At 36.9% G+C, this 26,761-nt stretch overlaps 3 protein-coding genes across 3 annotated transcripts in view; 2 read left to right on the top strand and 1 right to left on the bottom strand.

The window, feature by feature from the left end:
• Positions 1-8,497: 8,497 nt before the first annotated feature.
• alkbh1 (alkB homolog 1, histone H2A dioxygenase) lies at positions 8,498-15,756 on the bottom strand. The gene is made up of 6 exons (XM_079632919.1): positions 15,406-15,756; positions 14,823-14,931; positions 13,997-14,159; positions 13,510-13,600; positions 11,059-11,252; positions 8,498-9,571 (listed from the first exon to the last, which is right to left on the bottom strand). Exons 1-6 carry the CDS (start codon positions 15,544-15,546, stop codon positions 9,148-9,150), a joined length of 1,122 nt encoding a protein of 373 aa, XP_079489045.1. The 5' UTR covers positions 15,547-15,756; the 3' UTR covers positions 8,498-9,147.
• On the top strand, positions 15,750-16,692 carry slirp (SRA stem-loop interacting RNA binding protein). Its single transcript, XM_079632920.1, has 4 exons — positions 15,750-15,834; positions 16,040-16,098; positions 16,179-16,286; positions 16,395-16,692. Exons 1-4 carry the CDS (start codon positions 15,762-15,764, stop codon positions 16,461-16,463), a joined length of 309 nt encoding a protein of 102 aa, XP_079489046.1. The 5' UTR covers positions 15,750-15,761; the 3' UTR covers positions 16,464-16,692.
• A 1,747-nt stretch (positions 16,693-18,439) lies between these two features.
• Positions 18,440-26,761, top strand: part of adck1 (aarF domain containing kinase 1) — a gene marked incomplete at its 3' end in the record, with an annotated part of 104,188 nt that continues 95,866 nt past the window's right edge. The window contains exons 1-3 of the mRNA XM_079632152.1: positions 18,440-18,546; positions 19,233-19,372; positions 20,447-20,530. Coding sequence (XP_079488278.1) covers positions 18,537-18,546; positions 19,233-19,372; positions 20,447-20,530 — 234 coding nt within the window. The 5' untranslated portion in view covers positions 18,440-18,536. The remainder of the gene's footprint in view (positions 18,547-19,232; positions 19,373-20,446; positions 20,531-26,761) is intronic.

Raw genomic sequence — 26,761 nt, 5'->3', positions numbered from 1 at the left:
CGGGAAAAGTCATTTGAAAAATCATGCCAACGGACGTTGGTAGGTTTATATATCCCAGCCACCGCACTAGACATTATTATTATTAACGGAAGGAGACGTAGGCGTTTTATTCAAGCATCAATGGCAAGGAAAGACTCTTATACTGTGAGCGGCAGATGTGAGGAGTTTCTGGGTGTTTCTCCCTCATTTCTGCTTCGAGGTCTTGATTGTGGCATTTCTTTCAGGTTTAGAATCCAGTATTCCTGTAATTCTTTAACAGATTGACACCCTTTCTTTAGTCTTTCCTCTCTCTCTTTTCTCTCTTTCGTTTTTTGAAAACCAGATTTTCTTTTACTATGCAACTTTGTGGTGTCTGTCATCCGCGTTTCAATTACCCTTCAAATTGCGCAAATTGAAATTGCGAATCGAAAATCGGCTCAATGGAAACAGGTCAATTTCGCAATAACTCCCATTTATCTCAAAAATTTTTTTTACATTTGCATGAGGTGGTTTTTCAGGCAATTCGAAAAATAAATATTTCGCAAAACTGCAATGGAAACCTGCACCTGACGTAGATGACGTGGTGTGTTTGGACAGAATAGACGAGTTGTTTATTAAATTCATAAAAGACAAAAGAATTACAGGAATACTGGTGTATTTCAATTTATTTTTAGAAGCACACACACACACACACACACAGTTTTGTAGCACTGTAATAACCCTGATGTGGAAATTCCGTTTTACACGTCAACTTTATTTTGTTTTTGACATATGTGCAGTTAAGTAAAAAAAAAAAATCAGCTGTTTTCATTGTTTTGAGATGATGATGTTAATTTATTTTGATTAAAAAGTTCTAAAAAAACTAAATATATATGTTTTTCTTTTTTTTAAACTCAATAAAAATACATTGAGACTGTAAAGGATTGCCTTAAGGACATTTTTATGGTGGCTTTTAAACTTGCATCAAATAGTGAATTGCATACTGTATGCAGACTTGCATTTACAAATCACCAGCAGTAGGCTAAATATTGTGCTAGTACTAGTATTGAACTACAAGAAGCAAAACAGTTGCAAGCATTTGATTAGTTATGTAAAGCATCTGATGGGACAGGTACGTCCTAGAGATCTGGTGACAACAGCTGCGCGGAGGGGGCCCAATTTAATTTTTTTGTCATGGGGCCCAAAATTCCTGGCGGCACCCCTGCACACACACACCTCTAAACACAACGTTGAAATATGTGACCAGTAAACAAACAGCGTATAAAACAGCAGTGAGCTGTAAGACCCCAGCCCCTCAAAATCATTGCCCCATCCAAGTTTCCATGGCAACGTGTGCAGGCCGATTAAAAACAATGTCTGCGCAAATAACATAATGGGCCATAATCAACACACCGGGAAGCCAGGGGCTCTGTCTGCTGAAAGCGCACATCACCATAACAACAGCAGCTGGTACTCCTCAGTGTGTCTGAACATTTGCTCACCTAATCTGTGATTTTATGACAGAAAGAAGAGATATGAAAAGAGAGGGACAGTGAGAGAAAGACAGAGAGAGACAGAAAGTAATTCGACTGCTGACCTGAACAAGGTCTACTGTAATCAGAACCATTGCTGAGAAAAAAAAAAAAACACAATTTCTTCTCTCAAAAACTGGTGAATATGTACAATATAAAAAAAATCCATTTCAATAATAATAATAATAAAAATAAAAAAAATAAAAAAACTGGCAGCTGTGGTTGCCAGAAATTCACCGTACAAAGAATACTGTGACAATCTTTCCAGTTTTACAGGATGCCTGTATATTTTACAACCATAACCAAATATTTCATTAAGGGATATAATGTTTATATTCTTACTTTATCAAACTCTGCCTTTTTACCTTAAAATGTACTGATAACCACCTCAATAATACAGGGGGCACAATATAGAAAATAGAATCAGAGTTCATCATAAGAAGCCTGTTTAAAAAACATGATCAATTCTCGTATAGGCCTACTGTTCGTAGACCTTGCACAGGGTCATACACACACAGACAAAACGCCATCATGGTACTGTAACACATGACATGACAAGAAAACAATACAACAAACATTTACTAAGTAACACAAAGCACATTACTGATAACAAAATAAGAAAATAAATTATTAATAAAAAATGTAATCATATGTGATGTGTAACGAAAGGACGTCTGGGAGTATCCTTTAACTTTTTTATATAACATAAATGATGTGGTATTCTGTTTGTTTGTGTTTTGGGTGGGTTTGACACACGTTTCATTTCAGTTTCCTGTGTTTCCGTTAGTTTCTATGGTTTCTCATTGATTTTATTATCATGTGTACCTGTTTTACATTTCGTTGATTGGTTTGTTTGTGTATTTAAGCTCTGTGTTTCTTTCAGATCATTATCTATTCTCATCGGATATTGTCGCACTTTGTTCCACCCACTGCCACCGTCCCATCGGACAGAAAGCCAGAGCCCACCGCAGACAAAGAACCCGAGCCTGCCGCGACGCCTGAGCCATATATATCGCCCAGGAGCCCGAGCCTAACACGTCTGACAAGGTGCATGAGCCGGCAACACCGGCGTCCTTCACCGAGAGAGTACTGGTGGAATATGAGGCGATGGTGTGGAGCCCTGTCAAGAAAGGCGAGTGTCATTGTGCAGAACATTGTGTTCAGTTCAGTTTCCTCTGTCTCAGGCTACGTTTACACAGAGCCGGTTATTTTCATAAACGGACATTTCACCCTCTCCGTTTTCAGAAGTGTTCGTTTACACGAACCCGTGTATATGCTGTCAAGAGCATGCCAAACCTATAGGTGGCAGTGTAACGAGAAGCTCAAGCCCACGTTAGCCAATCAGAATCCCGAAAATATAGGTTGCACTTTTGACCAATCCATCCGCCGGAAACTAAAGCCTCCGCGGGAGCCGCCATTGTAGCAGAACTTCACCTGCTGTTAGCATTCCATTGACTCCCATTCATTTTTGCGTCACTTTGACAGCGAATAACTTTACATCTGAAGCGTCCAAAGACTCCATTTGTCCATTATTTATTTCTAAAGAAACTCGACAATGTATAAAAGGCTCCATTACTTTGTATCTTACGTTATGACTTCGTAGAAGCTGTTTTTGTAAAAAATAGGCTAACGATTGCGTCATACCCACGCGACTCTCTGTCGCACTGTAGAGAAATTACCGTATAGACTGGCGGAGAAGCTCGCAAGCAATCGGGGGGACGGGGAGGCATAAAGTCAAGTGAGAAGCCCATAGAGATTCATAAAGTTGCTCATGCTGCTAGCTCATTGACAACTAATAATCACGCTCTCCGTCTCTGAGAGATTCGGAAGGGAATGATTCAGATTTCTCTCGGCACAGCTACTAGAAGACTCACGTCACATCTACGTCGTCAAGCTCAGTTTGAGTCTGCGCAGTTCGCCTGGCGATCAGGAAGTGAGTGCTTCAAATGGGCTTCACTTTTCTCCATTGAAATCTATGGGGTCGCTGTGTCCATCTTATATACTGTCTATGCTTTTGACGCAGTGCAAGTTCTGTCGCATACTGTGACGTCGACTGCCTAAAACTCTGTTTTTCTCAGTTTACATGCAAACGTGCAAACGGAGTTATCCAAAATCTCCACTCTGGCCGGAGTTTTTAGAAAGAATCGTTTTCAGAGGAGAATTCTCCGTTTGTGTGTAAACGAGGGGCACAACCGAAGGGAAATGTCTCCGTTTTTCAAAATAACCATGTACGTGTAAACGGGGCCTCAGTTAGTTTCTATGGTTTCTTGTGGATTTGATTATCATGTGCACCTGTTATTCATTTCGTTGATTGGTGTTCATTGTCTGTTCTCGCCGGATATTGTTGGTTGTTCTGTTCGTGTTATTCTAGCCCAAAGTGTTTAGCTATTTTTGAGTTGGTGTTTAATAAAATGCTCAATGTCAGTTCCACCAATATGCAGACCTTACTGTACACTATCATTTTTTGTTGTTGCAATTTTTACAAATAAATACTGTAAAAAATATTTAAAAAAAAAAATTTGACAGTAAAAACATGTTAATTGGTTACCTGTTGACAGCGGTGGTTGCAAGAAAGGTGAAAAAGGTCAGATACAAACCGGCACCCTTGTGAGCACAACTGCTCATGTTGACAGATAAACCACTGTACCACATCGCCGACTGTCCAATATCTTTATAGATGATAGCTCCACAAATCAACTCTATAAGAAACTCTAGAGGTGAGCTGAGATTTATGCATTAGCAAACAAAACAGTATTTATGGCCTCTCCTGCCTCAGCACTCAAGAGTTCGGCTGTATTCTACTTTGTACTTTGACATTATCGTTGTGTTGCTTGGGAAGGCAGGAAATAAAAAAGAGAAACATGTCTGCAAGCTACAGCCATCAGCGTCGTTCATGAGAGAACAGAAGCGCGGAGCTCACCGAGTTACTCTGGCACGACGGGAGAAGAGTTTGTGTGATGAGACAAAACCGCGCTACAACTCATCTGTCTTATCCTTCACAACCAAAGCGAAAGAAAAGAAAAAGAAACAAATTCAAAGAATGCACAGGCCATTGAATAGAGTGACCTTTGAAAGGCTTAAATTGTGTTGGAAAGTATAGCACTCAGTGACATTTCAAACACTCGGTTGCGTATGAAGTGTTTGAAAGCTTAAACTACAAAGTAGAGCTATACACTATTGCTGAACAAAGAGAGACAGGCATTTTAAAAAAAACAGAGTTGAGATAGAGAAACAGGTTGGAAAAAGCTAAATACATTATGGTCTCTCAATGTATTCATCTAAAATTAACATTGAATAATTAAAAAATAATTTAAAAACATTTAAAGTCCCCATGAAATAAAAAAAACAAGTTTAAGCTATAGTTTAGTAAGCTGTCTATAGTTAAAAGCAATATGGAGAAGATTAGGAGAAGAAACAGATACTAGGAGGAAATATACACTCTAAAAAATGTAAATATGGACAAACCCCAAACATTGGGTTAAAAATGTAATTAAAAAATGTAACCCAACGGCTGGGTTTGTCCATATTTGACCCAAAATTGGGTTGAAACAACCCAGCATTTTTTAGAGTGTACTGTGTGTATATACACACACATAATATAGACCTATATATTAAAATATTATATTAAATATTTAATATCATTATTTCAAAAAAGTGTGTATATACACATTCATAATCCTATCCCTAACCCACACACATTCAAATACATAATAAAGATCTAACACAGTCGTCTAAAAGTAATTAGAATATGCCAATGCTGCATTGTCAATACTAAATGATTTTCACTCTTAATATACAGTATGACTACTTGTCACAAAGATGCATACTTGGAAAATCAGCACACATTTGCTCCCATAAAACTATGGAACATCACACAAAGTTACGACAGAAGCATTTAAATTTCATTGCCCCCTTAATTTTCTTCATTTAGGATCGAATGAATTGTGCATTCAGCATCGAATTCTGCTAATGAAAAGCTAATTAATAAATTGGCTGCACAGCATTTCACTTTGTGGAATGGAACATCTAAAATCCCACTTTCATTTTGTACAGACACTTGGTATTCCGGCGCCGTCGTTCGTTCCAGACTATCCACGATGGCGAAATGTTGTCTCTGATCAGCTCACAGGACTCTAAGCAGCTGTTCTGACAAGCTCGGGGTGCTCTCTAAACCACAAAGAAAGGGCAAAAGCTAAGCATGCTAATGGTGTGGAAACCCCACTCCATCAGTCAGTAAAGGTAGACAAGATGACTTGCACTGCAGTCAATGGGAAGCTCAGCAACTTAATTCAGAGGAAAGTCTAAAATGAAATCAAGTAAGAAAGGAGTACTGGCCTGACCGCTGTGCTCAATGTTCAGGAACAGTGTTGATTTTGGTTAAATGATCATGTTAGGAGGCACTAGGGGGAGTGTTTTGCTAAGGGAATGAGGGTACAGGCCTGTTCCCAGAGCCACTGTCCTGCATCTCAATGCCACTGCTGCAGTAATTATTGGTAATGGCAGTGATTATAAAAATGACACAGCAAACGCAATTTTGCCCCAATTTGCAAAGCTAATGTTCTTCAATTAGCTCCCAAAGTGAGGGCTTTTGAAGGTAAAAACACATTTTCTCTTTGTCTTGAGGATAAACCGTTGTACTCAAGCGCATTTTAGCACCTATCAGTGCACAGACGTGAATGTGATAGTGTTGCCCCCCCCCCCCCCCCCTCAAAAAGGATTGTGGTGGTACTAGTGATGCTAGACAGTAATACCATGGTATTTTTGATATGGTGTATATCTAATATGGATACAAAACATATCCTTCCATGAAATGCCGTTTCTTTAGACATGTAGGCCTACCGGTAGTAGCATATTCGTGATTATTCTAAATTTTTAGCTTCTGAAAACATCACACAGTACTACTGTACCATATAGCGCCACCATCATCCAAAACAATCTTAAATTTCTAATTGATCAACATGAAATAATAAATGTACCAAACCGATACGTCTCAAGTTAATTTATGTGTGTGTACTGTATTTATATACAATATTACTGTAACGATTATGCTCAGTTATGTCCTGTTATAGTTCCATTTCTTACACACCTGTTCTGTTTCATTCATCTGGTATTGTTTATGTTAAGTGTAGATGCTATTCTGATTTTTCCTACGCGTTCACATCGTTTATTAAAAGACTCTTTATTGAACTCGGATTTCGTGCGGAATAGGAATATGAAGCTTGAAGTGAATTCTTACATTTAGTATGGTTGTATATAACTGTTTGCATATATATTTTTGCAGGTATATGTGTACAGTAACAATCCAATATTATATTTATAAATATATATATTATATAAAATGTAATACAATTTAAAACATGTTATTCAAACTAAATATAAAAATAAAAACAGAAATGATATTGAATGTTTATAATATTTATATAAAAATATTTTATATTATATAAAATACTATTATTTTATATAATAGGAATATGAAGCTTGAAGTGAATTATTACATTCAGTGTGGTAGGAGGGCCTAACTGTTTAAAAAGAATTTGCAGGCAAGTCTTTTGCAGTAAATATATAATATTATATAACATTTTAATACAAATATTTAATTGAATAATATTTAATTTCATATTAAATCAATTAAAACAGTTATATATAAATAACGTTTTATATTTACTGTGCGCAAATATCTACAAATAAATCTACCACAAACAACTATAGCTACTGAATGCAAGAATTTACTTCATATTTCTGTCATAGTTCACCTTGTAAGAAAAACACTGAAGGAAAATCCCTCACGATAGATAAAAGGGTTCATGCAAATGGCCAACATTGCAATCTAATGCAATGCTCCATCTCCTCTGTGATGGATGTGTGACTGACTTTGCTGTAAATTTTGTGTTGCGTTGAGTCAACGCACAACGTGATCGTTCTTTCTGCTGATTTAAGGCAGTGCGGTAGAGGGCCGAGCGGGTCTCGCGCTCCTGCACCTGCCGCCGGTTCCTGCCAGTGACTGGTAATGACAGAGTAATGGGAGGGACGCGGGAAAACGGGAGGGCAACAGGGCAGAAACACGGTGCCAGCAGGAAGAGCAGATAAAGTGGCAGCAATAAAAATTATATGACTACATGCATCATCCTGTCAGCGTATAATTTTATCTGAGAGGGCAGGGCCTTTCTCCTTGCTTTGAAATGGATGTGGTACCTAGAACCGGTCTCGCGTGCGTGGAGGTGCTAGAAGAGGAAAGCCTCCTCATCTTCACTCGACGATAGCTCTTATACATACTTGATGCTTCTCCGGGGGCTGTGGGTGTTTAATAGCATTTTACATAATGCTATGTTCAATGACCTTTTGACTTTAGTAGGAAACTTGAAAATTTCACTTTTTGGGCACTTATAGAACAGGCAGCTATAATTCTTTAGGGAGCAAGGGAATCATTCGGTTTCAGACAATTGAATTGAAATACATTCTCATTTGATGTGATTATACAGGAACTCGCGTGAACCCAAAAATAGGATAATCACCATCGCGCAATTGGTGGAACCGTCTCAGCGGAATGTCTTTGCGTAAGTGACAATTGCTTTGGAACTGGAGAGGTGTTTGTGTGGCTTTCTTAAAGGGCCGGCAGACAAGGCCTTTTGCGAAAACCAATTACGTATTCCTTCTGTTACCTCCCACGGTCATACAATAAGCAAAAACAAGAGGTAATTAATCCAGCATTGTAGCCTACCCGCAAAACAGCTTTGGCGTCTCAGAAGGACAGCTGGATTAATAATAATGGAATTCCGTTTATCACTTTACAAAGCCAAAAAAAGTACATGCCGGGAAATACAGCAGGAATTGTAAACACTGATGCACTTTTAGGGATTATTTAACCAACTGTAGTGTATTTACTTACAAAGTGACCATGGATTGGGGATATGGACTGTGATGATACCATGGTGGCCTCTGGATGTGGCAAACCAGGTGACATCTCACATCAACTCTAAAACTACAATGACAACAAAAGACAGACCGATAAACACTACCGAGCATTTATGGTTTTACAGCATGTAAAATACCAGAAACATTAATCTAACAAATCTCACATGCAGACGTGAACTTTTGATAGTGTTTCACTAGAGGCAGAAGTGTTTTATCGCCATGGTAACGCAGGCCCCCAGTGTTTTTAGTCACAATGGCAGTGTCAACCTGGGTCCCTCGGGGAACTTGTCATAGGCAATCTCACACTGGCTTTGACGTGTCGTGACACCGCTTGACCAGATTAAAAAGATTATACGCCCGTCTCCCTGGTTTTCCTCTGAAGGTCAGGTCTGTTTAGTGTTACAGCCCTGGGTGAGCAAACATGGCAACCAGCCTTAAATCAACAGACCTGGCAAATTGTCACGACTCACAACAGACTGGACTGAATGTCACTGCTGTTCTACAGACTGAGAAGCATTGTGTGTGAAGTTGGTCATGACAGGGTAAAATTAAGTTTATGCTTTAAGCCAGCCTGACTTGACGTGGCACATAAGCAGTTGCGTATTTCCAACACCTGCTCTGGAACGAAAAGTCATTATCTGGGAAAATATCACAATAATGGATTTATTTGCAGTCATATGTACAATTTTTAATAGCAGGTGCATTTTAAATAAATAAAACATCGATCCCATCTAAAACAGACACGTTAAGTGTCACGCTCGTAGCCTGAGTTGCTTTTCCTCTTCTTATTTTTTTGAGTTTCTTCCTCTGATTTCTCACAGCTCGATAAATGTGACGCCTGTGCACTCGGGAAGTCCTGACCGGAACCGAGTACTTGTCGGACGGTCACATTTACCCGAGACGTCTGCAGGTACCAGGAGCAAACCTCCAAATCCTCCTCTGACACGCTTTGGATGATGTCATCATCCTGCGCCTCTGCCTCTGGTCTCTGGCCCAGGCAGGGTGGCAGGACATTTTCAGCAGGGGCGGAGACAATGCAGGGTACTGCGTGATAGAGTAGGCGACTGGGTCCTGACATCACCATTATGTCTCCGCTGTGCATGAACATGGCTGTGGGACGGTCTTCTCTCTTAGTCCCGCCCAACAGGAAAACGGAAGTCTGCCCAAAACTGACATCAAAGGACAAAAGTTTTTATGACTACATTTCTTATGCTGTATGGATAAAATCCTACATGCATTTTTTTTCTTCTAAAATACCCAAGTAATATTTGACACAGACAATGCTTGCACCAATAACATGTTTACATGATATGAGCAAACCTCTTTAGTCCCATTTACATGCAATTTTCATTAATATGATTATTTGCTAAGAATTGTGATTATTTTTTAACGCCATTCTTCACATGACAGCACACATTTTTATCTTCAATGCATAGCACAAATTATTAGCCTTGTTGGCAGAAGCTATTTTTACACTAACTCCGCCCACTGATGTCTGATTGGGCCAGACAAGGAAGATGCTGAATTGTCAACAGTAGCAATAGTGCAGGGGGTAAGGCGCGTGGCAGAAAGTTGACGCAAATCAACCCAAGTTCGAATCCGCCTTTTGCCGAACTGGCTCTCTTTTCCAATCACATATCAGACCGGATATAAGAAAAGATTCAAAAAGTGGAAATAAAGTGTCTAAAGTGTGTTTAATAATAAAGTGTTAATCAGTTAGGGTTAGGGGTAGGGTTAGGGAGGGCTTTGTTGTCCCAATAAGGCAGCATCCATTTAATTATTTTAATAAATATAATAATTTACACTATGTTATTGCATACTATTTCATGTACAACAACACTGAGGTATAAATAATATAAATAAATAAGTATAAATAAATACCATAACTACTTTTTACACCTATGTCAAAGAAAATACTGCAACAAAGTGTAAATAGAATTTACCGCTATTTTTTCTTAATGCTGCGTACTTTGCGCTAAGAAGATGCGGTTATTTTCACTTAGTGTAAATAGAATCTATTGCTTTTTAAACAGAGTAAACAGCAGCTATAAATATTTTTGTACTTAGTGTAAATAGAATATATGCTATTTTCACTTAGTGTAGACTAGTTGCAATCTAGTTGCTATTTGCAACGTCATACATGCACCACTCTATTCTAAAACTCCTGAGCAAAGTCTGTCGTCAAAGTGGTTCGGTATAGTTCCCTCCCAGAACTTACATAACTGCGGTCCCAAACAGCAGCATCTGCCTCCGAAAGCAAGATAACCTATTTATTATGTTTCGTCTGCGTGCTCTGAGACGCAAGTAATTCATTATATTCAATAATTATTATATACAGTCAGTGGCTTCTCTTACTTTTCCGTCTGAAATCTCTTGTTCTCTTCGACTCACTGGATGAAAACGGAGCTTTATTCGTAAATGTTTTATGCGATTGGATAGGCTATTCCTATATAGTTTTGCGCATAATGTATTATATTTGCAACTTTGGATGGAAACATAGCTACTGACAACATCTGTATCTCCAAACAAAATCGGAATGTATCGTATTTAATAGATGAACGCACATGAACAACACCATCATGTAATATTGACCATATTCTCTGGGAATGCTGAGGGCAGCATTACTCAATATATGTAGTTAATAAAATATCCTCACCTGAAAGACAACAAAGGTCGGGTATGATCGAGTTCTGATTCGTCAACATGGATTCCAAGCGACGAATCAGATCGATAGTAGTTGAGAATGCCCGCCTCTGCATTAAAACCAGGAAAGCCACAGGCTGCCGCCACTCTGTTAGAAAGTGAGTGAAGTTCCTTGGGGAAGGGAGTGTAGTGATCTGGGGAGTACGTCTGCGGAATAAAAGTATATCAGAATAGTATGGCACCTTACAACCCTAATCATATTATTACAGAGTAAAACTGCCTCAGGTAATCAGGCAGTCATTTAGCAAATGCTTTTATTCAAAGCGATATCTCTTCTCTTCTCTGATGACATGTACACTGGTGTAACCTGTCACTCACGTGAGATCACAGCAATAGCAAACCACAATTATCAGACGAACCAATCAATTTCCGATGGACAATATCAAGTCCCACCCTAAATTTTGTCTTGTTCTAATAGCCGTTTCACTCATATACTGTATACGTCACTACAGGAAGAAAAGACTATCGCAACTTCTGTTTCATGCCGACTTTAACATAATGATTGACATAACTGATAAAAGAGCATTTGCAGCATTCCTTCTGCTCTGTGGCTTTCACAGTGGGTCATTGTCAGCAGTTATACATGAAAGTGTAATCAATGGACAATCATATGAGCACAGCCTCTCCAAAGAGCTGAATTAGCGGCTTACACGTCTGATCCGAGCGGAGTGAATGCCTCAGCCTTCAGTTCTACTTAAAGGGAGGTGGAAAGAGTCTCTGCTTAAAATTCACTGATTGCGTCAGACGTTTGGCGGTGTCAAGCTAACATCAGAGCTAATGAATCCGGTGTGCACCTCCTGACTGATTTAATAGGACAGAAGACTAAACACTTTTATGTAATTAGCATATAAACGAGACAGGCAGACATCAGGCCTGTACAATTAGAGATGAAATGTCCTGAAAGGAGCAAATAATGCTAATAAGATCTTCGGCGATGTTTTCTACCTTCCTCTCCCTCCAGGAAAAACAATGCCACAAAGCTACATTTTTAGCATAATGTCTCCAGTCTTCAGTGTCACATGATCCTTCATAAATCATTCTAATATGCTGATTTGCTGCCCAATAAACATTTTTATTTATTTATCTATATTGAAAACAGTTGTGCTGCAAAGGAAATATTTTCCCCAACTGGATATGAATATAAAAAGGTTAGATCAGATGTTTTAACAGGCTATTTTTGAAGAAAACATACTGAGGGTGCAGGTTTACCTCTTAAGAAAAGTATGGGCAATTTATATATTTTGCTCAAAGCAATAAACTACTAAAAACAAAATGCACATAATCTAATAATCAAAACTCTCATCATGAGGACAAAACAAAGTTAAATAGTAATTTAAAAATATTTCTTTCTTTCCTTGCCATCTCAAAATAATTTTCCAAATTCTAACATTGTTTATTATGAAATGCTCTTCATATGCTGATTAATAATGCTAAATGTCTGAAAAAAGACGCTACACATTAACTCAAACCTGGTTTAGTTAAACGGTCAGAGTCATCTGTATGACAGATCAAAACAATTGTATTAGCTGCATTCTTGTTTTCTGCAGTGTTTTAGCGACAGTATCTATTTTACTGTTTGGGGGCGCTTCTGAAGGACTTCTGAAGCGAAGCGTTCGTGTAAGAAAAATATCCATATTTATATTTGCTTTATAAAGTTTTAAATATGGATATTTTCTTACACGAACGCATCGCTTCGCTTCAGAAGGCCTTTATTAACCCCTGGAGACGCATGGAGCACTTTTATGATGGATAGATACATTTTTATGGACTTCGAAACAGAAACGGCCATTCACTGCCATTATAAAGCTTGGAAGAGCCAGGACATTTTTTTTTTTATATAACTCCGATTGTATTCGTCTGAAAGAAGAATGTCGTATACACCTAGGATGACTTAAGGGTGAGTAAATGATGGGCTAATTTAAATTTTTGGGTGAACTATCCCTTTAATGTTGCCTTTTACGTCTTTAGCGAGGGAGAGAGAGAAGCATTGCTCAGGGAGCGGAAAGGGCTTGAATGAAGCACTTTTGGCTCTAGATTAAAATATTATCGATATAGCTCCGAAAGATCATTACCATAAACAACAATGAGTGCTTGTGGTGTGAACTGCTCCGTTCTTTTGACGCGTTGCTCACTTTAATCTGTAGAAACGGTAAAATGGCGCAATTATGTCCCGCAGTCTGCCATTTGAATAACACTGGTATAGAGTAGACAGGAAGCAAAGTGGAAGAGAGTGGGGCGGGACGGGACAACAATTCGGGACTCAAACTTGGGTCACCTGAAGCGCGACTGCACTAAATGTTGGAGCAGTGCCCACGAGGGTATCGGTTCCAGCATTATAATTACATTTTGTGTTAGACACACTGCTAAAGCACACATAAAGTACATTAGAGAGTGGCCGTAGTACCTTGGAGTTCCAATCATAGTGGTAACCAAGAGTCACCCAGCGCAGTTTTTCTAGGAGAGTTTTGGGCTCTCTTTTCCCACAGCCTTTCCTCCTGCAATAATACACAGACCCGTTTAGATAAGGAAGAGCGTGAGATAGATTAGGTGTGGAGCAGTAGCACAAACCATTCACACAAATGTTGTGTGATAAAGGGGGCCTAACAAACTGCAATACCTCAAATCTACCATCTAGGTCACAGTAAAATTACCAGAACAGACCTAGCCACAAGGAAAGCATCTATGAGGATGCTATATACTCAGTATCAAAAGGTGGAGTTAGCCAGCACACCTATATTGTATCTATACTCAAATAATTGCCACAGATCCTTCAAAATATACAAATATAGCATTTGTTTTATTTAAAAAAAAATCTAAAATGCACTAAAATAATATACTATAAAATAAGATTCTACTAAGCTGCCAATGCATGTCAGGATCTTTTGACTTACCGAATACCATCTATGCTTCTTTCCCAGATGTTTTCAGTCTCCACAGATGACATATGCATATCCAGGTTACACACGTTGGGCTTCTGTGGATAGATCTTCAGACACTGCTTTACCCAGTACTGCTGAGAACCCGGCAGGAATGGGTTGGATATAAAGATAAACCCTACGTTCCAACAGTGACAATATAGTTAATTTAATCTCATTAAAAATAAACAAGAAGACATGGAAGTTTTCCATAACAGCATGCTAAAGAGCAAGATTTAAAGTCACCCTCTAGTCAATAATTGTATCCCATAAATTGCGATCTTTGATCACCAAAATTACATATTTAAACGTTTTTTTTCCATGAAAAAAAAGTCTTCAAGCTTTAAAATAGCTTTAATGTAACTCTACACCCTTGCCTCATTTAGTATACGCGGATCTATGAATATGCAAATATTCCCCGCCTCCACTCACTCCCACCAGCTCAGAGATCCACTCGTTGGCAATCATAGGTTGACGTGATTGGTTACAAGGTAGTTTGTGATGTCAGACACACCAGCGATTTCAAACCGTGTTTTTGAGACTGTCTTTAGTTATTAATAGGCTACCATATATTCAAAGTGGCCTATTTGAATATATGGCGTCAAAGTGGTGATAATAATAAATTAAAATTGGGATTATGCAATGCAGGAGATTTTGACATTTGTGTCTTACATAAAATGAATTAATGATAGGCTTCTGTCACTACCGGTATATCAAACCCATAAAATCCTTTAGATTCTGGAGAACATACAGTATGGCAGTTAGGCTATTTAGAATCGCCACCAGCCTATCAAAACCATACCTGGATATCCATGCAAACCAAAAGCTTTCCAGTCAGTTACCGGCCGAAGACCAGCTTTAGAAACCTCTTCCTCGGTTATAGGAGTGGAGTTAAGTTCACAGGTAAAAATCTAGACAATGAGACCAGTTTTATTACTAGAAGCACAAAACTGAATAACATACAAAGGCATAGCAAATTACTATGACCAAAAAGTTGTAGGCTACATGTTCTGAAAGCATGTAGTATTATACTTAATAGTAGTTGTAGTTTAATAAACATAGTTCATAGCCAAGTTATTTTTTTTAATAAACCATAAATCATAAAAATGTTATTTTAACGGGTTAATGGTAATACTACTAATATTATGCACGGTTTAAGAAAGATTTATAATCATAAACATAAATGTGGGGTCATTGTCATTACAAGGTTCGGTTTAATAAGCAATTTTTAATAGTAAGATTAGTTGATAAATATAGAACATACATATTCTAATAACTGATTTATAATAATAATAATATTAATAATAAACTGTTTAGGAAAGACCTATAGCGTCATAATGTTAATGAACAGAACACGCAATATTTATCAAGTCTGAATGGCTCACCTTCTCATTACAAGGTCTGGAGAAATTAATGACCTCATTGAAGTCTGGAGGAGGATTTCTCCTCTTGTAAAACTTGAACAGTTTTTTAAAAGCATCTTCTCCATGCTCCAGTATGGAGGCTGCCATCTTTGTCGTCATCATGTGACCTTTCTATTTCTTACGGCAACGGTACAACGCTTCGATTTGATTTGATTTTTTTTATTACTCAATGCAAATAAAATGACAATCAATAACATAAAAGGTATCGCAAATCGATATTTCACGTTTCAAAGTTGTATAGTTTTAAGGTAATAAATATTTTTTCTTCTGGTCACGTGGTCAGTGTCACCGTAAGCTCCATTCGACAAGGACGAAACATGGCAGCGACAGCAACTGGGAAGAAGGTGTTTGAAGCATTTGTGTCAAAAGTGCCATGGACCATCGCAACGAGTGAGTAAAGGATACCATTTGATCAATGATTTACATCAAATAGGTAAATAATACTCGTATAAATGCATTTTATGAGCCAGTCATCATTATCCGTAACGCATCATAAGTGTCTCTAATAGTAACGTTAGGCTATACAGTGCTGCTTTATATGTGTATCAAGCAGATCATTGTCTAATGTATGTTATTGTTCTGTGTTCTGTTTCAGAGGAGATTAGAGAATACTTTGCGCAGTTTGGCCAAGTGAAGAAGTGTCTCTTGCCATTTGTAAGAATACACATATGTAGTGTTTTAAATTTTTGTTAATATCACCGTCATACTGAGATGAGTTTTGTCTTGTTTTGCAGGATAAGGGGACAGGTTTTCATCGGGGGTTTTGCTGGGTAGCATTCGCTTCAGAGGAAGGACTGGAGAATGCTTTACAAAAGGATCCCCATTTCATCGAAGGAGCAAAGGTGAGCATGTAGTTGGGAACTGGATGAACCCGGCCCAGATGTCTCTGGTAAATGTTGTAGTAAGAACATCTGAATCAAAATGTAATTTTCTATTTTCTTTTAATGTAGCTCCAGGTGCAAAAAAACAGAAAGCCATTTTCTGGAAAAAAATCAAACAAAGAAGCAGAGGACGTCTGAAGAGATCTGATTTCATGTCTCAAGTGTTGTGTCTTCAGTAACAGAAAACTCTTATTTATTGTGGATGTGTCTCTTTACTTGGCATACTTGTTTTCAAGAAGCCAAACTTTAATGAGTTTTGATTGTTGCTGTATTGACTGCTTGTCTAGTGTGTTCTTGTTTTTTCTTATAAAATGTCCAATGAAATATAAAGAAATGTGAGTCAAATAAATTGGGATATTTTGAATTATTTTGTTGTGTTGGCTACAAATTATAATTTTCTTTGTCGGTGTACTATTTTGTATTATTTTTGTGTTTCCATTATAATTCTGAATAGATTTGAACATTTTGCCTTTTCCAAAGTATCTAAATCAAATTCTATTTTTTTTTTTTGATATTCGTACTGTCAAATTGATTAATCACATCTTGCATAAAAGTTTGTGTTTATATAATATATGTAGGCCTATGTGTATTATATATATATATATTATGTGTGTATATATACCTATGTATATATTAGTGCTGTCAAATCGATTAATCACATCTATTTTCACAATAAAAATTGTATTAATCAATTTGACAGCACTAATATATACATAGGTATATATACACACATAATATATATATACACACATAATATATATATATATATTATGTGTGTATATATACCTATGTATATATTAGTGCTGTCAAATTGATTAATACAATTTTTATTGTGAAAATAGATGTGATTAATCGATTTGACAGCACTAATATATATATTTGTATACACAAATTAAATTTTAGAATGTATATAAATTAAAAATATATTGTAATTAGAGATGCTTGAGCAAAATGGACTTAATTCCTTATTACTTTTACATGTAACAGTTGAGTAATAACTTGAGAGTTTTATGTATAACTTGAGGAATGCAGATGCATGAAACATTTCATCAGTGTGGATAATTTATTTAGAGGTTAATCAAGGCTGCATCTAAGATGACTCTGCCAATGTTCCGGTCACATTATCTGTCCGAGCTCATGTCATGTTAAATCTGGTCACGCTCCATCACTACCTTGTCCTCTTCACCTCAAAGAAAAAGAGTATATAATGTGTTTATGGAATACATTTTGAAATATATCTTTTGACTGAGGTTCTCTCTGTAAAAAGAATGTGGTTGGAATTATTTTTATTGCTGTGAACATCTGTTCAATCATATCGCTTAATAGAAAAAATGGGTTGTGGTAATTACATTTTGTACTTGCATCTACTTACAAACTATAGTTTAATGTTATGACACTTATCTGAAAATGTTAAAATTAAGGTCAATCCATGATAATGTATTTGTATAAGAAATCAAATCAGAACTGTTTTGGCTTCTCAGATTTTCTTGAGACATGCATTACAATGGATCAATAGCTTATCATATTTAATATTCATTATTTAATTTCATTTATTTAATTGGCAAATGGCAAAGATGGGGTTATTTTTAGTTATTTTATTGGGGTTATTTTATTCAAAGATGGTTATGTTTTTTGTTTCAATTTAACCAATGACTGCTTATTTCTAGACTACAATGACCATAATGCTTTGCGCCACGCACGTCAACAGAGACGCCAGAGTTGAAAGGTCAGAGAGCGACACCGGCTAGTGGATGACAGCGTGAGTCAATGAAGGTAAATCAATCTGCTGTCTTATGATTATCTAAACATACATAATCACAGTTATTAACTCTGACACCATGCGATAAAACGATGTCGGTTATATAGTTATATTCTCTCTATGTGTTACGCAAGCGCTTGTATAACAAGCAATATTTGTGATCAGCTGACCTCGTCTTTCAATACACCGACTGATATTATGAATGAAAGTGGTTTACTTGTGCTTCGATATGGTTTGCTTAAACTGTGCTGCTGTGGTGTTTCGTTTACCTCATTTATAAATTGGATAAATAACGCAATTCGGTTTCAGTTGTGTAAACCAGGGCTGCATTTCCCTAAAAAGCATCATGATGAGCCCAAGTTGATCTTGAAGAAACCAATTACGTCACAACTTAACTGCCACGCCCCCAAAGTTTATCTGCAGCAAATTTCATCAAAGTAAATAATCAAACAATGTTTATTAGTATGTATTATTTCTATAATTATATTAGTATCTCATTATTGATATGTTTGCTATTTACAAACTATTTTTGGGAAGATACACATGTGACACTGGATCACAAAACCAGTCACATGGGTAAATGTTTTGAAGATGTATACATAACCTGAAAGCTGAATAAATAAGCTTTCCATTGATGTATGGTTTATTAGGATAGAACAATATTTGGCCGAGATACAACTATTGAAAATCTGGAATCTGAGGGTGCAAAAAAAATCAAAACATTGAGAAAATCTCCTTTTAAGTTGTCCATTTATGTTCACGATTGTGCTGCATTCACTCACAAAAATAAATGTTTTATATATTTAAAGTAGGAAAATGACAAAATATCTTCATGGAACATGATCTTTACTTAATATCCTCATGATTTTTGGCATAAAAGAAAAATCGATAATTTTGACCCATACAATGTATTGTTGGCTGTTGCCACAAATATACCCGTGCGATTTGTGACTGGTTTTGTGATCCAGGGTCACATATGAGACAGTATGAGAAATTAAATGTCAGTTAATCAGTTGTTCTAATCAGAATCTAATACTGATTTGTGTGGGATTTACTGTTTGTTTTTAAATCTGCTAATGTTATGAGTAGGCTTACTACAAGGACAGCTGCGTAATGGTGATAGATAATGTTTCTCTGTGTTTTTGCAGTTCCTCACATGGCTGTTCGGCTACTGAAGGTATCATCTGTTGCCACTGCAGTGATCGCGTCATCAGGATTTTACCTGTACAGCAAAAATGTGGACTTCAATGATCTCAGCATTGTCAGATTTGGGAGGGCAGCTGCAACGGTAAACATGAATGCATATTTTTCACACTTTTAATTCATTAAACTTTTAATAATTCTGAATACTACAAACTTAAGGATTGTCTTTTTTCAAAGAAGACATCAATGTTAAAGCCGCTTCAAAAATGAAAGTATAAAAAAGGGATAAAGTGTGTTAACTATAAGTCAAATTTTGTCAATATTCTGAACAAAAGAGAAGAAAATGTATACAAAAAAGTATTTTACAAAATAATTTCTTGACAATCAAAGTCATACGTTTAACCATGTTGTGTTCCAATTTGATGTCATAAAAATTTAGCCTGTTAATAGGTTTTAAAGTACCGTTACCATGATAACGCAATGTTAAATTTCAAAATGTTGATGAAGATGAATGTGATACCTAATTTATGGTGCTAGCTAAAATATGTGATGGAGAAAAAGGCAAATAAAAAAGCATGCCAAGCTACAGTGAAACTGCTGATAGACCAAAATGCTTCTTAGGCCCCGTTTACACGATGGGAAAACGCAGATATTTCTCTTCGTTTTGGCCTGTCATTTACACGAAAACGCAGTTTTTATCCCAGAAAACGATTATTTCTAAAAACTCCGGCCAAAGTGGAGATTTCTGAAACGCCGTGTCAACGGCGTTTATATGTTGTCGTGTCAACTGGGAGAAACGGGGTTTTAGGTTCTCTCTTGTCGATTCTGAGGATTCCGATTGGCTTGCATGGCTTTATCCTTCTCCCCACACAGCATAGTTATGATGGCGCTCGACGGCGTATTTATGCGGGTTGTGTGCACGATGTTATTATTGAAAACGGAGGGGGGGAAATATTAGTTTCTCTAAATACCCGGCTATGTGTAAATGTGGCCTGAATCCCAGGTGTAAACTGGGCCTAACAGTTAACAGGCTAAATATTACTTGCATGTTAAATATTTATTTTATACTAAATACATTTACTTTTTGCGTTTCAGTCACAGTAACTGAATTACTAAAAAAAAATAGTGCAAATACAGTGTATGTTTAATTAATAGTTCTGTCTAGTGTGCAGTTTTTCTTCACAGTTTTCATCTTTGTCTCTGGAATGAATGTTTTCAGACAGCTGTCATCAGTTATGACTACCTCACCACTCTCAGAGATGTACAGTATGGGACAGAGGAGTACTGGGCTGTCAAATCAAAGGTAAAACTCTTTGTCTTGGTGGTGACGGGTTATATCCAGGAATATCTGCTGTGTGGACATTTTATTTGATTTCTTTTGGGCTTAATTTGATAGGAAAGTGTAGACTGGAAAGTCTGGGTCCCCTTGAGTATGTCCAGGTCTGACGTGGAAATATTTCTTGAATATCCTCATTTTAAGAAAGGAATGATGTGGTCCTGATGTAAATAAACTTTCCTAGAGATGAATGGGCATCTCATTGTGTGCTTTTGCCTTTGATAGTGCACTAAATATGTGCTAATTCTATGAACTGCATAATTTACTATTACTACAAAGATGCCTGAACAATAACCTACTGTACACTGTTTCAGGAGCCACTGTGTTTTTTAATGGGTATATAGTGAAACAAATTTGTTTTGGTCTCGGGCTCCATGATTTTTAGCGATGTCCTTGCACATACACAACGATTTTTACTCTTTTATGCCGTGTTTCTGTGTTCATGTAATCTAAAATTATATGTAGTATAATGAGCAATCATATTTTATTAAATGTCACCCAAAAAACACATTACTCAAACCAATATGACAGCACTGAAGTCAATAACCAAACATGCAATCTCATTATTGATGCATTGATCAAACTTTCAAACACTGAAATTAAAAACACCCTAAACAATCTGGCTCGCTGTTCGTAGGAACATAGCTGCAAATGCCAGGCAATAATTCTTGTGCCATTTCCACCCCTGTGTATAAAGGCCATTTGAACAGCTCCGTCAGGTACAGTTAAACAGCTGGTGCAGGGAAAGGTTGCAGTCTCTCACCTGTGTGTGTGTGTGTATGTGTGAGTCTGAGCGCTGATGGCAGTCGCTGGAGGGAAGCGCTGAACCCTGAAGAGCAGGGTCCGAGCCAGATGCACTCTCTGCCAGGCCCGGGTACGGTGGATAGGGTGCCGTTTTCCTTCCCCCTCGGGGCCCGCAGTCAAGCCTGGCTACACACGCTGATTAGAATTAATGCAGGCCCCTGATTTAATATAGAGGAGAGATTTGGCTTCTAATTATTCTCTCACTAGGTGATTCTGCTCACTGGTCGTAGGTTGTTTCGGATCATTCTTGCTTAGATTTTTCTCATTTAATGTTTTACTGCATTGTGGACAGTACAAATTAACAGGTTTAAAAGTCTTTTAAATAGTGTACAGCTAAAAATAATTGGTTTGTGGGCGTTTGGTCTTCTGTGATACTACAGTACCACGCTTTTTGGGACATGATACTATGGTTATTCTGTTTTGTGCTGCACATTTACAATAGTAATACCTCAGTATGTTGGACATGCGCCATTGTATCTTTTGCAGTATTATGCAAATGCCATAGTAAGGGAATATGCTAGTCATTTATTTTTTTAAATTAGATTTTTACCATTGGATACTTCAATTTTGAGTATGCAATTTACTAGTGTTAGCCTCAGATGTCATGCCCACACACCGTTGGTAATGTATATAAAGCAGACAAAATTGGAAACACTTCTGGTATTTCAAAGTCGTCATCTGATTGGTTGAATTCTGCAGTATTTCCAGGAGACGTGTGTGTCACGTTCTTTAACGGTCCGCCAAACAAAGGTGCCGCAAAGCCAAACACCCTCATGGAAGAATGCCATTGAGTTTACAACTGTGACAATGAGCGCTTATCAGGATCAACTAAATGCTGGATATGTGACTCTTTAAAAAACATCCAAGAGTTTTACATGCTGGTGTGTTGTTGTAGAGAACGACTTTACATTTTCAAGCCCCTAAACATGATGCTGAACAAAACAAACTGTGATTGGTTACTTTACCTATCTCTGGGGCGGTCCTTGGCCAATGAAAGCTGCTATAGAGTCCATACCTTCTGCCGTGAGTCTGTTTTTTTTTTTGTGATAACATACCTTGTTGAATAAAAGTTATTAATTGATTAATTAAAAAAAAAATTGTGCCTTTTTTCAGTGTTATTTTTAATGTATATGACAAAATGAACAATAAACAAATGGCACCAGACTGTACATACTAGCTACATTTGAATACATGACCTCAAAATGATATCGCATGTAATTGAATTATCTGTGTCTCAATGTTTAGCCGATCAAGGTCCTGGCTAGTGCATTTTCATGATTCAAATTCTAGGGAACAAGAGATGATTGAGAGGTGCTCCTAGTTTGGTATCACCGCAGCTCTAAAATTTGTGAAGGTTTTTTTGGGGGGAGCGCTCACTAGATGATTTGCAGAAGGACAAGCATGTCTCATTGCTCCATGAGAACAGTGCAAGGGATCATGGGGGAGCTCCCAGGTGTTGCGGCTCTGTAATGGCCACAGCGTGTGACTCATGTAATGAGGGGCGTTCCACACAGTTAACCATGCCTCTGCTCTCTGCAGATCAGACCACCTGCTCTTTATGCCTACCAAGTGCTTTCCATCTCAGCAATTAAATCACTACTCACTTTTGTGTGACGTAATGATTATTACTAGACAGTTTTACCTTTTGTGCTTTATAATAATCTTGTCAGCATGATTGTGGCCTAGACTTCCATTCAAAACACTTTTTTCTTTATTTGGAAAGAAATTAATACTTTTATTCAGCAAGGACACATTAAATTGATCAGAAGTGACAAAATATTTTTATTTCAAATAAATGACGTTTATTTGAATTTTCTTTTAAAGAGATGGTTCAAACAAAAATTAAAATTCTGCCGTCATTTACTCACCCACATGTTGTTCCAAACCAGTATGAATTTCTTTCTTATGCTGAACACAAAATATATTTTGAAGAATGTTGGTAAAATATTTGTACTATGAAAAATACTATGGAAGTCAAAATTTTGAGTGAAATGACAGAATTTAAATTTTTGGGATGACCAATCCCTTTAATAAAATAATATTTTCCCAATCACGGTTTTCCCAAAAATATTAAAGGATTAGTTCACTTTTAAAATGAAAATTCTGTCATCATATACTCACCCTTAAGTTGTTTCAAACCTGTATGAATTTCTTACCTCTGCTGAACACAAAGGACGATATTTAGAAGAATGTCAGTAACCAAACAGTTTTTGGTTCCCATTGACTACCATAGTATATTTTTTTCCTACTATGGTAGTCAATGGGAACCAAAAACTGTTTAGTTACTGACATTCTTCTAAATATCTTCCTTTGTGTTCAGCAGAGGTAAGAAATTCATACAGGTTTGAAACAACTTAAGGGTGAGTATATGATGACAGAATTTTCATTTTAAAAGTGAACTAATCCTTTAAGCAGCACAACCTTTTTAACCTTGATACATGTTTCTTGAGCACAAAATCAGAACGATTTCTGAAGGATCACGTGACACCGGAGACGGGATAAATGGCTGCTTACGATTCAACTTTTGTATACCTGTGTATATATATATATATATATATTATATATATATATATATATATATATGTATATATATATAAAAATAGAAAACAGTTTCTTTTCAATTTATATTTCACAATATTACTGTATTTCGATCAAATAAATGAGAAGGAAAGTCATCTCAGAGGTTGAGAAGGTTACATTTCAATCAAGTTTGTTTCCATGTTGTAGCTCATTAAACAGAGTAGATCTTTGAACTGAAATTCTTGAAACACAATTTGGCTTTATATGCAGTCTGAAACCTATAGATCTGACAATCCTCTTCTGCTTCTGTCATATAATCTTTGCTGTTGGATATTGCAAATTTGCATGCATTTTCCCCGGTTTCTCCCACTGCGCTGGCACATAATTTGCAGTCAAAGGTGGCAAAATGGACTACTTAGAAAGTATTCCTGGGGAGTGAGAAATCACTGGGTCCACAGTTTGGTATTTCTTAAATAGATGCTTTTGGCCCTTTTAACCCACAGCTGATGTCTCCTGATAATGTATTCTATGAATAGCAAGGAAAACCACTTTTTCCTGCAATGTCAGTGTGGCTCCAAAGAAAAGAGCCCAGCAGTGAGAGCCAGATGAGAGAGAGATTACGTCTGTTATCTACCCCTGGAAAGACCACCTGAGAACATTGGTGACACCCAAACTCAAGACACACACACACACACACACACACACACACACACACACACACACACACACACACACACACACACACACACACACACACACACGTTGGTCCAACTACATTGAGGACTCTCCATAGGCGTAATGGTTTTTATACTGTACAAACTGTATATTCTATCCCCTTACACTGCCCCATCCCTAAACCTACCCATCACAGGAAACATTTAGAATTTTTACATTTTTAATAAAACATTGTTTTTTAAGTTATTTGAATTACGAGGACTCATGAAATGTCCTCATAAACCACATAAGTTTTAATACCAGTGTAATACGCATGTCATTATTCAAATTTGTGTCCTCAAATAACACACACACACACACACACACACACACACACACAATTAGTTGCAGATCCTTTTTCCTTTCTTTTTGAAGTAGAGGAACCATTTAAAGATTGGGTACTTGTAAATGGTTCATTAAAACTAATTTAAAACTAATTAAAATAGCATTTGTTTCAGTTGACAAATGTTTTTAATGATGGACATAAATGTAATAAGTGAGTATTATGTATAACTCCATGCTGACAAGAACTCAGAGGATGCATTATTTCATAATTTTTTAGATTTCAGAACAGACATTGTATATGATTTCTTAATTTCTAAGTATTTAAATTATGTAACATTTAATATTATTTGTAGTGATTATTTACAGTGGTTATTACTATTAGTAAATAAAAAATAAGTATACAAATAAGTTATCAAGTTTAGTTTTTTTTATTGTTATTAATATTTAAACTATTAAAGTTGCACTTTAAAACAACTACCAGTGTCAGTTATAGTACCTTAACCACAAAAATGAAGGTGAATCTGTAAACTAGAGCCACCCCCTCCTCCTCATAGTCTCTCCAAAACTATCATGTAGAAACTGCAGGATATCGCAGCGAGACAAGCTGCTCACTGGCCTGCTTTGATTACGGCGCATGGACGCCCGCAGTTTTAGACGACAACACCGGTGGCACGCAGAGCTGTAGCGATGCTGAATAATGCATGCACTCAAAGTTGGAGGGCAGGTGTACCAGGCACTGCTGCTGTCAGGCGGGCATCGGAGCACAAACGGATGTAATCTGTTTTTCCTGGCGCTGAGAGGCACTGCTCAGAAAATAGCAGTTTTTCTACCCACTGCTCAGAAAATAGTCTTGCTCTATGATATCTTGCCCTGTGTGGGGTCTTCATTGAGGAGAGGTTGTGTGTCTTATCGTGGTTGACTGAATACCTACCGATAAATCTGAGGAGATGATGTGAATCATTGCGTGAATATCACAGAGATAAAGTGTCAGAATCAGCACTGAAAACGAGTGGTTCTCAACTGTCGGGTCGTTAAGCATTTTGGGGTAAAAAACTATGCTAAATGCATGGTATGATGGTATATTTAGACATTAACTTTTAATCCGTTTCTTTTTTATTTTAATTTTGAATTGATTTTAGTTGACTTTTTAATATTGAACAAGGCTTACATAAGAGTTTTGCAACCCCCCTTATATTTTAACTAGCATTAAAAATGCATTTTGGGTAGATTCATGAGGTAACTTTTAATTGAATTATTTTTGCATCAAAAACATTTCTTTTTGATTTTACTCAGTTTTTAAGGCAAGTTGTTACACAAAATTAATATATCTTCATTTTAAACATTTATTTGAACTTAATGTTATTTAAATATTTAAAATATATTCATGTCTGTTATTTTGAGTATTTGAAAAAGACCTGTTTGTACTGTATATGACGTTCAGTTATGTTTATACAATTAAAAGACTCTGCAGCTCACACAGCACAAGCAGAACGATACTTGGGTAACACCTTGTTTTAAGGTGACGTAGTTAGCCTACACGTTTCTATATGTATTTAATATAGTATTAACAGTAAGTTATGCATACCGGTAATTACAAGTAACTAACCCTAAAAAAACCTAACCGTAACATGTATAATAAGTAAATGTAGTTAATTAAAGGTATAGTTCACCCAAAAATGTATATTCTGTCATTATTTACTCACCCTCAGTTTGTTTCAAACCTTTATGAACTTCTATCTTCTGCTTAACACAAAATAAGTAATTTTGAAGAATGTTGGTAACCAGACAGTTGATGGACCCCATTGACATCTATAGTAGGAACAAAATACTATGGAAGTCAATGGGGCTCATCAACTGTTTTATTACCGACATTCT

This window comes from Phoxinus phoxinus, assembly GCF_949152265.1.
Source record: "Phoxinus phoxinus genome assembly, chromosome: 13".
Lineage (NCBI taxonomy): Eukaryota > Metazoa > Chordata > Actinopteri > Cypriniformes > Leuciscidae > Phoxinus > Phoxinus phoxinus.
Note: the sequence above shows the minus strand (reverse complement) of the source record. Positions and strands in the feature narration are given on the sequence as shown.